The sequence below is a fragment of the Heliangelus exortis genome, chromosome 4, assembly GCF_036169615.1.
Source record: "Heliangelus exortis chromosome 4, bHelExo1.hap1, whole genome shotgun sequence".
Taxonomy (NCBI): domain Eukaryota; kingdom Metazoa; phylum Chordata; class Aves; order Apodiformes; family Trochilidae; genus Heliangelus; species Heliangelus exortis.
This window is the reverse complement of record NC_092425.1, coordinates 30,851,608-30,867,063: the sequence shown is the minus strand read 5'-3', so window position 1 is coordinate 30,867,063 and position 15,456 is coordinate 30,851,608. Positions and strand designations below refer to the sequence as shown.

The 15,456-nt window shown below is 38.3% G+C and overlaps 3 protein-coding genes across 6 annotated transcripts in view; 2 read left to right on the top strand and 1 right to left on the bottom strand.

Annotated features, from left to right (window-relative positions):
- KLHL5 (kelch like family member 5) overlaps positions 1-10,247 on the top strand; it is a 52,043-nt gene extending 41,796 nt beyond the window's left edge. For 2 of the 3 annotated variants that reach the window (XM_071743721.1, XM_071743719.1), the window contains 5 exons: positions 286-510; positions 792-954; positions 4,559-4,771; positions 6,930-7,101; positions 8,720-10,247. In XM_071743721.1, the coding sequence (XP_071599822.1) occupies positions 286-510; positions 792-954; positions 4,559-4,771; positions 6,930-7,101; positions 8,720-8,776 (830 nt within the window). In that variant the 3' untranslated portion in view covers positions 8,777-10,247. Of the gene's footprint in view, positions 1-285; positions 511-791; positions 955-4,558; positions 4,772-6,929; positions 7,102-7,713; positions 8,258-8,719 lie in introns of those variants that run through there. The other variant, XM_071743720.1, reaches the window with a different exon arrangement.
- RPL9 (ribosomal protein L9) overlaps positions 1-15,456 on the bottom strand; it is a 388,416-nt gene that overhangs the window by 271,541 nt on the left and 101,419 nt on the right. The window lies entirely within an intron of this gene.
- WDR19 (WD repeat domain 19) overlaps positions 10,608-15,456 on the top strand; it is a 39,861-nt gene continuing 35,012 nt past the window's right edge. For both annotated transcript variants that reach the window (XM_071743712.1, XM_071743711.1), the window contains exons 1-5: positions 10,608-10,658; positions 12,158-12,249; positions 12,336-12,401; positions 13,303-13,428; positions 14,930-15,045. In XM_071743712.1, coding sequence (XP_071599813.1) covers positions 10,653-10,658; positions 12,158-12,249; positions 12,336-12,401; positions 13,303-13,428; positions 14,930-15,045 — 406 coding nt within the window. In that variant the 5' untranslated portion in view covers positions 10,608-10,652. The remainder of the gene's footprint in view (positions 10,659-12,157; positions 12,250-12,335; positions 12,402-13,302; positions 13,429-14,929; positions 15,046-15,456) is intronic.

Genomic DNA, 15,456 nt, shown 5'->3' with positions numbered 1-15,456 from the left:
GTTTTGTAATCCTAACATTTTTATTTCTAAAAGCTTGATTCTGCAAAAAAGTTAGAAATCATGCTTTTTGTTCTTAAAAGCACTGAGAAAGTCCTCCTTTATAAAGGTGCAGTTTATTCCCAGGGAAGTAAAAAAACCCTACTATTTGTATCAAAAAGATTAAGAACATGCTGCAGAATATCATGCTGTCTTGTGTGATCAGCATGTTGCTCAAATAAAAACTAGACTAATAATTCAGACTTTGGGGGGATTTTGTGTGTGTAACTTACGTGTGTTGTCATTCAGGAGCTACAAGCATTGAAAAGTATGAACTTCGTACAAACATGTGGACTCCTGTTGCAAACATGAATGGACGAAGATTACAGTTTGGAGTTGCAGTCTTAGATGATAAATTGTATGTTGTTGGTGGCAGAGATGGACTGAAAACATTGAATACTGTCGAGTGCTATAACCCTAGAACAAAAACTTGGAGTGTAATGCCACCTATGTCCACTCATCGTCATGGTCTTGGTATGTAGAGTTCTGTAAAGGCTGAATGCATATTTTTAATGGGCTATCTGGTTTAGGATTGGTCAAAAACCATGCAGAAATTAAGCTTAGAGAGGTGGAAACTTTTGTTGCCAACTTCTTACTCAATGTCTCTTCTCCTTTAGATCATATCCAGCACTGACTACCAAGAGGACATGTCTTTTTATTTGTTTTCAAATATTTTGTGATTCACACTAGACTTTCACTAGGAAAATGTGAGCTTTTTCTTTTTTTTTCAATTTTTTTCGTATCTGTTTTTTTAGGAGTAGCTGTATTGGAAGGTCCCATGTATGCTGTAGGAGGACACGATGGCTGGAGCTACCTGAATACAGTAGAAAGATGGGATCCCCAGGCTCGTCAGTGGAACTTTGTAGCTAGTATGTCAACTCCAAGGAGCACTGTTGGTGTAGCAATATTAAGTGGAAAGTATGTGTAGGCAACTTCTCTTTTCTATCTCATTATTTTAATGTAATTACAGGATCATCATAATTGACTATTAATTTCTCTAGATAGATATCTGTTGATAGCATTAAGAAAAAAGTTCCTTACTTAATTCACAGAAAAGATACTGTATAGGGTCAAGCAAGCTTCCCCACAGCATTGCAGTGCCCCTCAGCATTGCACACAAAACACCATCTCTATGGGTTAATAAGTACTTACCGTCTCCTTAATTCAGAAAGGAACAAATTCTTCTCTCTCACTGAGACTCCCAATGACTTCCTCTTACTCCGGTGGTCTGAACAATCAGCTTCCAGAATTACTGTGAAGTCATGGAGGAGTACTCATGCCAAATTGCATTAACTCAGAACACTAGGCTCTGGCAGAATGAATTTAGTCTTGAGTGGTATGTGAAATTCCTACAAGTATGTGCTATTCCTAATACAAAGCATACTCAGACAACTCAGATCACTTTATGTTGCAGTTACTGGAAATTGCTTCAAGGAGCTCCCTAATCTGTTTTCCTACCCCTAAGCTGAATCAGTTATATTTAAACCACTCATAGCCAGCGTGATCTTGTTCGTTCCCCCCGGTGATAGTTTCTATAACCTTGATAAGCAGTCTGGTTAACTATTAGTACCTCTGACAATTTCTCCTAATGTCAAGCCTTGATTACCTTTTATTGATTTATGTTATTACTGTTTGTACTATCCCAAATGAACATGGAAAATGCATGTTTTCTGTTTGCTACAGCCCTCTGTATATAAAGACACATGTCCCCTCAGTATTCTGTCATCAGGACTGAACAACTCCAGCTCCTCCAGTCTTTATTTCTAGACTATGATTCCTAGAATTTGAGTGATTTTCATTGTTTTCCTTTGGAGAAGTGTTATTTTTCAATAGCTTCCCCAAATACAAGTGGTACTCGAATCAAGCTATTAAAAAAATAAAGATTAGAATCACGGAATCATAAAATAATTTGTATTGGACCTCTGGAGTCATCTGATCCAACACCAACTCAAAGCAAAGCCAACCTTAAAATTGGATCTTGTTTCAAAGTTAACTGAGGTAGCTCAGATCATAGAATCATAGAACATGTGTGAGTTTTTAATTTCTCTAAGGATGGAGAGGCTCCCTCATCATCTCAGTGACCATCAGCTGGTCTTTCTCCAGTACAGGAAGATCTTTCTTGTACTGGGAGCCCAAAGCTAAGTTGACATACAGTATCCAGAAGCAGCCTTGTATGTACTGAATAAAGGAAAGCAGATGTCATTACTTACAGGGCATACTATTGGCTTGTTTTCTGCCAGTCCTTCCAAGTCTGCTTTTGCTAAGCTGTCCCCTCTCCTGTCAGCTCCCAGCCTGTACCATTGCATGGCAATAAAGCTATCCCAGGTAGGGGACTTTCTATTTGCCTTGCTTGAATTTCATGAGGCTACAGCCATCCCATTTTTCCAGCATGTCTGGGTCTCTGAATAGTAACCAAGCCCTCCAGTACATCAGCAGCTCCCCTTAATCTGGTATTATCAGTAAACTTGCTAAGACTGATTTCTATTACATCTTTCAGATAATTAAGATAATGAGCATTATCAGCCACAGTATCAGACTGGGAGGAACACCACGAATACCCAGTTGCCAGCTGGACTTCATACTACTGTTAACAGCCCCTTGAGCCCAGTAGCCAATGAAGTTTTCCACCAACCGTGTAGTGAGCTTATCCAGACCATACTTTGCCAGAGTGGCTACAGGAACACAGTAGCAGACAAAGTCAACCTGATTTGCTGTGTAGTATTGTGGTTGCAGCAGAGCATTTACACTCTCAGCTACAGATCTTCACTTCCTGCTTACGTATTCTCTGATGCATCTCCCTTGAGCTGTTTGAATATTGTAAGATAGCAAAAAGCTTTTCACACTTATTTTGTTTTTTAACTGGGAGGAGGGACAGGAAGGTTAGTCTCCTGCTAAATTAGTGCAGCTGAAATGCACCTTCAAAGGGTCCTGTGAGATCTGGAACAAGTTCAGGAATGAATGGAAATGCTCACTGGGTGAAGGAAGGAGGGCAGAACTTGGAACAACCAGCAAGCAGATTGCCTCATCCTGCCTTGGATCTGCACTCTCAGATGCTTATGTTAGATCTGTGCTTATGTTAGATTCAGTGGAGGGACCCAGCTGTGATGAAAAGAACAGGAATCAGAGCCTCACTTTTCTCTTTTATTATAGAACATTCCCTGGACTCTTAATGTAGGCAGCAACACTAGATGCCTGTGGCTAAAACACTTAAAGTGCATGCACCATTTCAGTTGGAGGGAGCAGTAACTTCAGGACTTCCATGTAATCTTATCTGTAGCTTTATATGATGGTTTGCTCAAAACCATCATATAGAGAAGTTAATAGCATTGCTTCATGTCCAAAATGTGAAATTACTGTATAAGTGATCGAAACTCTTACATTTTGGGTGGAGGTAATGAAGGGGTTTTCATTGAAATGCTGTATTGCACAAAGGGCTGATTTTTAGTCATGAACTTTTTGGAACAGCAAAACGATTTTTCAATATCCTGTAGTACATTCCTTACCTTAAACAAGCTCTGTTAACACTGAAACTTCCAAGGAAATGTTTGGGGGGGTTTAAACAGTATTAAAATTATTACTGAGAACCACTTGGTCCATCATGTTTACAGGGTATTTGTATTTAAGTTTGTTAGTCAGTATGCTTGAAAAGACAAAACTGTGTTTCCCAAACTGAAGAAATCTTGAATAGTAACTTGTAAATTTTTCAGTCATCATATGTAGCATCTACTGTTTATTTGATTATTTAACTGTACTATAATGTGCATTAGGCTATGAAGGGATTTCATTAATGGTATTTCAGGTAATCTCTCAAACTGGGCTTTGCTCCTGTTGTATTGCTTCCTTTTTAGAATAGGCTCTGAGTTTCTACCTTTCCAAATAATAGTGCTGCATTATTTCTGTTTCTAAGCATAGATTGCTCATAAACTCTTTATCAGTTTTGATGATTTGGTTAGTTTTAAAGATAAGTCAGTGGTGGTGTGCTCCTTAAGCCAGCCTTTTCCTTTTAACCATTCCAAAAAGTTGAAGTCCCTTGTCAGTACTAAATGCTTGGAGCCTTTTTCCTTAGGAATGGGCAAACTAGGCCACCTACTGGGTGTGAGGGACTGAACATAGTGCTGTCATTCATAAATTAGTCTAAATGTTCCTGGTTGATTAAGATGAAGTAAGGGAAGAGTTGTTGCATGCACAGATCCACTACTGAATTTGACCCTCTGATCATGCTGAAAATGGACTGTTGTATTTCAAGTCACATAAGTACTTTTGAAAATTTTTGAAAATGTTAGAAGTAGGCATAGGTTAGCATATAAATGTTGTGTTATAGATACTGTTGTTATGTGTTGGTCATGACAGTTGGAAAAGATTGGGACAAAGTCTTATCTGAGTTTTCTAACATTTTATTGAAAGTCTTCCTCTAAACTTCCCTGTTTAAAAAAGTTGTAAGTCTACACATCACTGGAAACTTTCTCTTGTTCAGACAATATTTATTTATTTATTTATTTATTTATTTATTTTTACTTTGTAGGCTTTATGCAGTTGGTGGTCGAGATGGAAGTTCTTGTCTTAAGTCAGTAGAATGTTTTGATCCTCATACAAACAAATGGACCCTCTGTGCTCAGATGTCAAAACGAAGAGGTGGTGTAGGTGTAACCACCTGGAATGGTTTCTTATATGCAATAGGTGGTCATGATGCCCCAGCATCAAACTTAACATCCAGGCTGTCAGACTGTGTAGAAAGGTAATACCCTGATGAAGGCATCTCCTGCTAGTATTCTAGTAGTGCTAGTCTATAGGCTGATTATGGAAGAGCTGTAAGTAGAAGCCAAATAAAATAGCCATGTTATTTTTTAGCATGAGCAGAGTAAGTATGTGTCTAAAAACATACTGTGTAGTCATAATATGATTTAAAATGTTGCCAATACAGATTATTTAAAGTGAATTCTCCTTTATGCGTTTCATCTAGAAAATTTTTTTTTCAAGCATCTCATTGAATGAATTATGATTGATTGCTGCAAACAACTTGGCATTGAATGCTTTTACAAATGGAAAAGAACTTCTTTCACATGAGAAGTCTATGTCAGTTAATAGTATAACTTTCATAAGAGTTAACTGTCTGGGTTTGTGCATTCTTAAATATCCCATTCTTTCTTTTACACCCTGATATCACTGGAAGACTGGAGTCTAGTTCAGTCATTCCACAGTTGTCATGTCTTTATGTAAAGTTGTTAATGCATGACTGTATTATGAATTGCAGAAGCATGTGTGATCCATAAAATAACTAAAAATTACAGTAAATTCTTCGTAAAGCACTACATTAACTCTTTGCTGGCATTTCAAGTATTTCTGAAATATGTTTTAATTAAAAATAAACAAACAAAAACCACACAACAAAACAAACAAAAATAAACCAACCACAAAAAACCTGAAACCAATTTAAAAAATCCCACCACAAAACAGAGCTGTAGTTTTCAAGTTTTCAGTGTTCTAATACACCCCAGAACCCATACTACTTAACATATGGAAGTTGCACTAAAAAGACCCCAGAAACGTTTGCAGATAGGAAACTACATCTTAGCAAATACCAATTTTTTAGAGGAATACAGATAATTAGAAGCCCAAGAGAAAGCAATGTATTTTTCTGCATCAGTATTCTCAGAAACAAATTTACAGAATATATAACTTTAATGGATAGGAATAATTTGGTGATACATTTTGTCCTTCCTCTTTAAGTGAGATTAAACTGAGGACCATCAGCTTCATGGAAATAGTTCCATTAAAAATGACATTTCATAAAACCACACTAAGTTACTGAATATTTGTATACCACTGTATTTTACAACAAAAGTTGCTTTCTCAGATAAAGACATTGGTTTATAAATTATAATCCAACTTACATTTAAAATTAAATTCTGTCTGTAGTTTATTAATCACCCTATTTCACTACATTATACTTCTATTTCCAGCAAGTGCTTCAGGCATTATTTTTATGTTATGATTATGTTTGCATGCATTTCTCAAGTACATTTAATCTGTAGAGAAATGCAGATGAAATTGCTAAGGCTCATTGTATCTACACTCTTCATGCAAACAAATTAAGACTAGCATCTTCCAAACTTGCTTTTAGCAAGTGTGATCTTAACCAAATAAATATTTTCTTCATATATATCCTTAAAGCTCTTCAGAGAGCTGTGATTACATAATTTCTGTTGTAAGCATCTGTAATCTTAACATTGTCTCAGTCAGGCTGAAATACATTCCTTGAAAAAAGGAGAGCATGAACTCTTCTATGTAATTCACTGTTTGAGTTGTAAAGAATGTTGAAAATACTCCAGAATCACATTTAATGTTTTTAATTAAACTGTTTTTTACTGTGCTGATGCTCCTGATCCATATGGAGCTATGATTAAAGAAATGCTGTAAATTGTCTTAAGGGTTTTGCATTTCCCCTGGAATTTTCTCTAAGTGATTTTTTTGTTTTGGTTTGGTTTTAAATGTTACTCTTCATGGGAATTCTTTAACAGTCTGTAGTAGTTATCACTTAGAGCAAGCACTTGCTGTACTGCAATGTAGCAGCAGAACTGTTTCTGGAGTGGTACATTTAGACATGCAGTAAGAAACAGCAAGAGCAGCTGTATATATATATATATATGTGTGTGTGTATTACTGTATGAAAAGCAGCACAAAGTAGGTATGTAGCTAGTGCTGGCTATATTAGCTGAATAAAGAAATGTGTTTAAAGAGAGTAGTTGAGGGTAAAAGTAATTTGCAATTAACAACCAGATCTGTACTGTCCTAGTAATTCCTGTTTTCTACTATCCTGAGAGCATAATTTCTGGTACATTTTTTCTTTTGAATTTTGGCAACAGTTTTAGAGCATAACACAAATTATCTTTTAGGTATGATCCAAAAACAGATATGTGGACTGCTGTGGCTTCCATGAGCATTAGCAGAGATGCAGTGGGAGTTTGTCTTCTTGGTGACAAGTTGTATGCTGTTGGAGGATATGATGGTCAAACATACCTTAATACAGTGGAGTCTTACGACCCCCAGACAAATGAATGGACACAGGTACAGTTTCTAATCAGACCGTTCACTACTTGTTATACACAGCCATACAAGATACCATGCACTATCTTGTTATTTCAAATGTGCCTCTTTTTTACAAGGAGAATTCAAATACTCCTCTATAAAGCACTTTCATACTAGTCTATTTTAAGTATCTCTTTTTTTTCCCTTGGCCTACCATCTTGAGATAATTTATCTTTAGCAGATTATCTTGTTAATAAACTGTTCTAATAAACTGCCTTTCTGTCTTTGGCAGAAGTATGCCTGTTTTCTTTGACAATTTCAACTACTGTTAATAAAATACACTGAGATGTTTCCCAAACTGTCCTGTTTATATGACTTCCCATTCTGGAGATAAATGATTAAATGATTAGGTTTAGCACTAATGTGTCTCACAGCAAGTTTATCAGTTTATTCAAGGTTTTGGTTGTCTTTTCATAAATAATCCCCTCATGATCTGAGTGCTATGCACAGTGTGTGCAACTTTAAAGAAGCCTTTTCCCTAATCTCTGTAACCATCTTGGGGAGAAAAAAAAAAAAATTCATGACCAGTTCATGCTGTCAGTTCTGCTGTCAGTTCAGAGCTTGGTTACTTTTACTTGTCTGTGGCTCCAGGAAAGTGCTTCTCTGTGGGAAGAGCACACATAAGGACATCCTGGACAGGCTCTCCTTTGGTGTCTACTGCCATATAAGATACCCTAAAGCATCTACACCCATAGGAGGCTGGCAGATACAACACAGAATCTATGGGAGACAAAAGCCCTTCTGGAGTCCAGTTGCACACCAGCATGAATGTCCAAGGTCTTCAAGACTACTAGGCAGCAGTGTTTAGGCAGCTGAATTCTGACCTCCTGAATATGCTATCCCAGTGACAGTCCCAAATTGCTAATCCAGAAAAGGAACTGAACTCTCTATCATAATCTTTCTAACACAGAAAACTGAGCTTCCCTTTTCCCCACACTTCATCCTGCTGCAAGATCTTAGAACACAAGGCACCTGGGAGGCTCATCAGAGCATGGGGCCTTCAGGGCCAGTACTGGTTATGATTACCCATGTCACATATTTGTCACATATATATATATATAGAAAGAGAGAAACTGGGAAATTTCAAGAGCTTTCAGGATTTATAAATTTTTGAAGTAAAAAGGAGAGGCCTGTCGCATCTAGCATTTTCTGTTTTGAAAGAAAAAGGTATAATTTTGCCAAGGTGCCAGACTGTCTAGCTCAGGTGTCCAGTTTGTACCATAACTAAAGATTCCTTTGCCTGTAATACCAAGTAACTGAAACTATCAATAGGAATTGTTTCATATTCTTGTTGTTTGCTATTGTTTTCAAAGTTCCTCACTCTATCATATAAAATATCATATATATCATATAAAATACCTTCACCTATCCTGTGGTTTTTATCCAAGTTTCGGATCAATTAGCTTTTTTTTAAAGACATATTAACACAGTGTGGGGGATATTGCCACTCTGCTGCAGTTGTACAACTATTATTGCAAGTATTAATTAAACACTGATACTTTTAGGGGAAAAATACTTCACGCTGACTTCATTACCTCACAGATGTTTTGTTGATTTGTTGTTTGATTGTTGTTATTTGTTTTTTTCTTGCTTGCAGGTTGCACCATTGTGCTTGGGAAGAGCTGGAGCGTGTGTTGTGACTGTAAAACTGTAAATAATTTTCTCTATGAAGGTGACATTCTCCTCGGTGGACTGAGATCTCTCTTTTCTTCAAGCAAACTACCAGTGCACCAAGCCAGGTGCAGGATACCTACCACAGCAAAGTGTTTGGTCTCAAGATAACATGTACATGCTGTTCTTACGGACCAATATTAAGCACTTTTTTAAAAAATTGTCCTTGTTACAAGTACCTGTATTACAAGAACTCTATTTGTAAGAAAACCAGCTGCAAGCAGCCAGTTGCCAGCAGTGGACTTCCATTTAGGAAGTGCTGAGAAATTAGTGAACTTGCTTTAATAATCAAATGTTACAGATGTAGGGCATAGATGTACAAATATGCAGAGGAATGATGCTGCAAATGGATATATTTCCACAGATATAATTGAGTCCATCTCTGGGTGAAACAAATTACAGGATTGGACCCCATATATTTAATTTGCCTATAATAACCATGTTTGGCTATAGATATCTGAGCTGTTACAATGCAGGCTGGTGAACCAATGCAAACCATTGTAAATGGCAGGCATAATCCCTTCCTTGGAAATGAAGTTGTGTATTTGATGAATCTTTTGCACTTTTATCATCATTCCTAGTTTAGCAACCTTTTTATTTAACCAAAGCCTTATTTTAAATATTGTCTTATGCTAACAGAAATCTGCTATTTAATAATTTCTGCTGGGGATTTTTGACATCCAGTGTACTTTTTGAAGTTTCAGATTTTTATGTGATGCAGAACATCATACCTTTTTCTCTACTTTGGTTCTTATATTTACTTTTGCTAATTTTAAGGAAAAATATATAAGCATGTGTTATTGGAAGAATTCTAAAGTGTGATTAAGTTAACCAATTTAATATTTGCACTTTGGGATTTTTGAAGCATTCCATTACATCCATACTAATTACAGTTTTACACGAGGCTTTGCACTAATTTAAAAAATATAATTTTGTAAAATGAAATTAAACAATTGTCTGTCTTTCCAGCAAGGGCCCGGTCCTGCAAGATGCTTAACTGGCACCATTTACGCATGTTCAGCATCTTACAGGAGAGTTATGTGTGCCTCGCAGGGTTATATCAAATTAGTTACCTTATTTAGCAGTTACCTAATTTTTTTCAAATACTTTATTGTTTGCCTTTTCTTAAGCCCTATGCTGTTACAAAGAATTGTTTTGAACGGTCTGAATGTTCTTGGAAAGTCTTTTTGTATTTGCTTTTCTGTGCCTTGTTCCTTAGGTGTTCAGAACATGGCAATGTGTGTGTGCCACGGGGAACAGGAAGATGCAAGCTCATTGAATGTTTTTTGGAAATTTGAAGTGTCCCATACCCAAGGTCTTTGTACATTTGTAATTTTAAATGTGTTAATGCTCTCAGCGAACTATTTATTGTTTGAAAAGAAATTACTAAGCAATGAACCTCTGTGATGAGCCCTGCACTGTTTGCAGTTGAATACAGCTGAACTTCAACCCCTTGGGGACCTAGTGCCTGTTTTCTCCATTTTGTGCCCCTTTCTCTGCGAATTCGCAGCTTTCATTAAGAAATGTTATTTTCACTGCTCCTCTTGTTTGGATTTCTGGCTGCAGAAACACCAGCTTTTCCCTCCAGAGCTCCGCACACCACTTGGCAGCTTCCCCAGAGCCCTGGGTGTCCCACAGCTCCTTGGCCCCGGGGAAAGGCCCGGCCTAGGCCGGGGCGCTTGCGGTACCGGGGGTTGGGCCGCGGCTTCGCATTGGCTGCGGGCGGCTCGGTCCCGCCCGCTTCGTCTCCGGGGTGACCGGGACGCCGGGACGGGCGGGCTCTGGGTCGCTGGGCGGGCGTGAGGGGCTGGGAGGGGGCAGCGCATGCGCGGGGCTTTGCGCACCGAGAGGTGGGCGCGATGCAGGTGAGTCCCTGCGCCCGCCGTACGCGCGGGAGGGGCTGAAGGGGTCGGGTCGCGGTCGGTCGGGTCTGTGGGTCCCGCTCTGCGCTGCACGGTGCCGGTGCGGGGCGGCGAGGGGGTCGGTGCTTGCGGCCTGGGGAGGGGAGCGGGCCCGAAGGGAGCGGGAGCCTGGCGCCGCGGAGAGGGCTTCCCAGGGGAGCTGAGGCCTATCCCGCCTCTCCGCCCTACTCCCGGGAACGGGTTGAGGGAAGCTCAGGCTCCGGGCAGGAGGGTTCTTCCCGCGACTTTTGCCTGAGGCCCCGCGCCGCCCGAAGCTGTCAGCGCCGGTGCTCCCGCCGCCGGGTGCCTTCACGCCGGCCCCGGCAGCGGAGAGGGAGCACGGTGAAATGTTTGGGCTGAAAGGGAAGTTTCCTCCTGAGGGGGCTGCTGTTAGCCTGCGCGTTACGGTGTGGAGAGAGCACGGAGAGCTGAAGCCCCCCTGCGCCCCCGTAGTGATTATTGGTTTATTATAGACTTCATTAAATATTTTTCAAAATCAAACACATTTGTCGAATGTTCTTTGTGCTTGTGGTGCTTGTATTTTTACACTTAAACTTTTACAGTTGGGTAAAATGCAAATTGAGTGTGAAGTGGCTGCTCAGGGAGGTGCTGGAGTATCCAAAAATCCACTGTAGAGGCCGTTGGGTTTTTTTCTGGATTGGTGGTTGGACTCGGTGATCTTAGATACCTTTTCCAACCATGAGAATTCTGTGAAGAATGTTTCAGTTCACTTTCACCCAGAAGAAGGAACGGGGGACCTTTGGCCAAGGCGGCCAGGCATTTGGTGGACACCAGGTGATGGTGTTTTTATCTGATGATGTGGGAGGGAAAAAGTCATGATTGCAAGCTGTGAAACAAAGTTGGGGGATTTATCTTGCCCACAGATTCTAGAAAAATCTGTGCAGTTAGTGTGAATGGGAAAGAAAGTCAAGAAACTTTTTTAGGATCTGTTTTTGCAGTTGAGTAACTTTGGAGACTTAGGTTTTAAGACACAACAATTCAAAGTGGGTAAAATAGTTACACGTCTTTAAAAGCGTAGATGTTGGGCCTTCTGTGTTGTACACACTGAGGATGCTTTCTGGTCCCAAACTTTTCCATGAAATTTAGAACTGAGAGTTCTGGTCTCTGGACATGAAGGGGAGAGTCTTTCAGAATTCTTTTATTGCAGTAATTCTGTAAGAGAATATAATAGTTCTGATAGAGTCATAGTACTTCTCAATGCAGACACCCAGCACCAGAAACTTCAATTTTTCAAGCACAAACCAAGGATTTTTTTGTGCAGATTTCTACCTTGCTGCATTAGACTCACCCAGAAGTTGTGTTTGAGGTTTGTGGATTTTCCCTCCACAGTACTCATAGTCGCTAACGTGTTCAAAAGTTGTTTATTGTTAATGCTTATGATTTTAAGATGTGTAATTCCCCACCTTTTGTTTTTTTGTTTTTTGTAATTTTTATTCTCCCAGCAAGTATTCTGTCTATCAGAAAAAGCTTGGTCTGGTTCTTCTGTGAAGTTTGCTTGGCAGAAAACTTTGGGAAATTTTCTTGCTGTATCAGGGTAAGATTATAAATATCTATTGTATTTCTCCATGGAAATCACTGATGGAAAAAAGGCCATTATTCTCTTATGGTAATTTTTTTTAGAGATGATCGTGTTGTGAAAATTTTTGATCGTCATGGTCAGAAGATAAATGAAATCAACTTACCAGGGTAGGTACTAAGATGGATTTAAATTGTTTTCTTTGCTGTTTTCTCTAAAAGTGCTTCTCAGCTGATGCCTGCTTATGCAATGTGAGAATGTTGTGGGAAGAGATACTTTGTCTGGTGGACATACCTGAAAAGGAAGACAAACTGATAGGCATGTGTGGAATCTGAGACAGTAAAAGCTGAACTCTCAGCAAACTGTCAAGGATAGTCAGAAAAATAGATTCTCCTATCCAGAGCACTGCTTATTAGTAGTAAACTTACTCTTCATCAAAATATTAGAAAGCAATATTAGAGTGGTTATGAGTGAAATTTTTCATAGAGATATTTTTTTACATTAAACTATCAACTTCTTTATCTAGAAAGAAAAAGGTGGTGCCAGATGATGCGGGTTCTTAGTCTAAAGTATATGGTGCATTAAATAAGCATTGCAAACGCTGTTTCCAGTTTTCTAGAAGTACAAGTCTGCTTCCTCATCATTCTGGGACCTATTTGCAAATAGAGGTTTTATCTGTTTCTGCATAAGTTTTTTGTCCAAATTTGTTAATGCTTGTTGAACTATGAGAAGAATAATCCCAACACCAAACAGCCTCTAACAGGACAGAACCTTTCAGGGGATTTTCACTGTCTCTTGAAAACCAAGGTGGCAGTATTTCAAGTACTACCAGGTAGGCAGCAGTCTCTTTTTTATGTCCTTCCTTTCAGCCCTCCCTTGTTTCGATGGCATTTGAGTAAGGGTGTAGTTGCTGTCCAAGTGCACTTTGCAGATGAATCTGCAATCTGCCATGGGTTTGCTTGGGGAAGAAAGGATGGACAGGAACTTCAACTGAATAATTGTGGCTGCTTCTCTACACTTACAAGCACATATTAATATTGCTAGTGAAAGTCTTCTTTTTTGTTTCTTCAGGAAGTGTGTTGGTATGGACTGGAATAAGGATGGAGATATTTTAGCCATAATCACAGACAAGTCTAGTGCCATATTTCTTTGGGATGCGAACACAAACAAAACAGGCCAAGTAGACACTAGCATAAGGTAAGAATGTGTTATTTGTTGTTTTTTTTTTTTTAAATGTGTGAAGACTTGGACCACTGTGACTTACTATGTGGAAGATATATTGCAAAGATCATCATTTTATTGGAGTCCCTGTGGCACCTACATCTTAGACTGATACCCTAGGGTATGTTGCTACATTCTGTCTGGTGTTATTGGCAGGTTAATTGTTTGTTGTGGCTGGAGGTTTGGGTTTGTAGAGGTTCTGTTTCTTTTTAGTTGTGAACAGTGCACAAGTCCCCAGGGAGATTCCGAAATGTTTCCACTTTGTGATAGTAACAAAGATGGGTGAATCAGCTACACTTTCTCCAAAGTATTGCACGCAACAGAGCTGAAAAGTAAGGGAGACTTCAGTGGTGCTAGAATTTTTTTCCTCTTAGATTTATAAGGGACTAAAATGCTATTCACAGAACAGACTGGTTTAGGATGAGAGGAGGTAGCTAAGGCAATCCTTACCCTACAGTTCAAATCCCTACCTTTCTGAATTTGGCTCCAGACTTCAAATTCTCCTGAGGCCTATATATAACAATTAAGCGTTGGGTTAACAAATAAGCTAGGGTTGAAAGTTAAACTTTCAGCTTCTTCGAATTTATTCCACTAAGCTATTGCAGTCTATATAAACATTGTGTCTGTAGAAAAGTGAAAACAAATTTCTCCCATGTTTGTTAGGCCACTTACCTGAGCAGAGAAACAGATAATTTTTGATAGTACTGCTATTTTATTTACCTGAGTTGAGGCAAACATTCCTCAAACAAACAAATAACTTCTGTATGATTTATTCCATTCCCGAAAAATTAAAAGAATTGCAGCTTTGCACTAAATATAGAGTGGCTTAATGTATACATTATTTAATGAAATTATATTTTGAAGATTGTTTGACATTGAAGTGTTAAGTCACATATTAAAAAAGTTTCAAAACAAGCAAATTCTTGTACATACAAGTGAGAGATTTGTAAGTGATTACTTATTCCTAGTGTCCTATTAATTTTATCTAGCATTAAATAGGTATCTGGTTTAGATTTTTGTGGATTACTTAGTTATTTCTTAGTCATTATGTTTTTGTCATTATTTATTAGTTATCACATAGTATAAAAAATATGTCTGAGTGTTTTTTAAAGCTATTTGGCTAAATTACCCATGATTCTATCAAAGACTATTGATACTTGCAGGCACATTTCCATCTGTACATGTCTTGTTACATTACATCGTATAACTTTTTATTACTGTCACTATTTCATTCACACAAATAATTCTGATACATCTTGTACAAAATATTTGCTAAATTTAAAAATTCTGCCTGGTCTGTGTGATTTCATAGAACTTCAAAACAAATTTAAAAATATTTTTATATGTAAGCACATGAAAGGAATCTCTACTGTGTCCTTATCACGGAAGAGCACTTGGAACTAGATGATCTTTATGGTATTTTACAACCCAAAGTATTTTCTAACTCCATACAAAGCGAATTTTTTCTTTATTTTAGGGATGCAATGTCTTTCTTATTGTGGTCTCGAGTTGGAACTCTGCTTGCTGTGGGAACAACAAAGGGAAATTTATTTATATATAACCGTCAGACTTCTCGCAAGGTTTCTGTTCTTGGTATGCATTACTTTGAAACTAAGCTTGCATAGGTGAAATTGGAATTTTGCTTATTTACTCAGATGCCTTTTTAGTTTTGTACTCAACTTGCACCTTCCGTTTTGTTGTATTTACCAGAATGTTTTTATAATATATAGTAAGTTTAAAAATAAATATACACATACCTGGTGTATATGCCTTATGGAAATCCTGTGTTACATTTCTTGCAAAGGATGTGTGTGTTTTTCTTGCTAAGTTACTTTTTCGTATCTGCTTAGAGGACCTCTAGTCAGAAAGGTTAAGGATATAGCACAGTCCCCAGAAATGTGATGCAAAGAAATGGAAGAACAGGGGCTGTGCAAGTTCCTATAAGGTCAACACTTCATCTGGGAGAAGATTTAAAAAAAAAAAAAAAGACTCTTGAATTTGTAA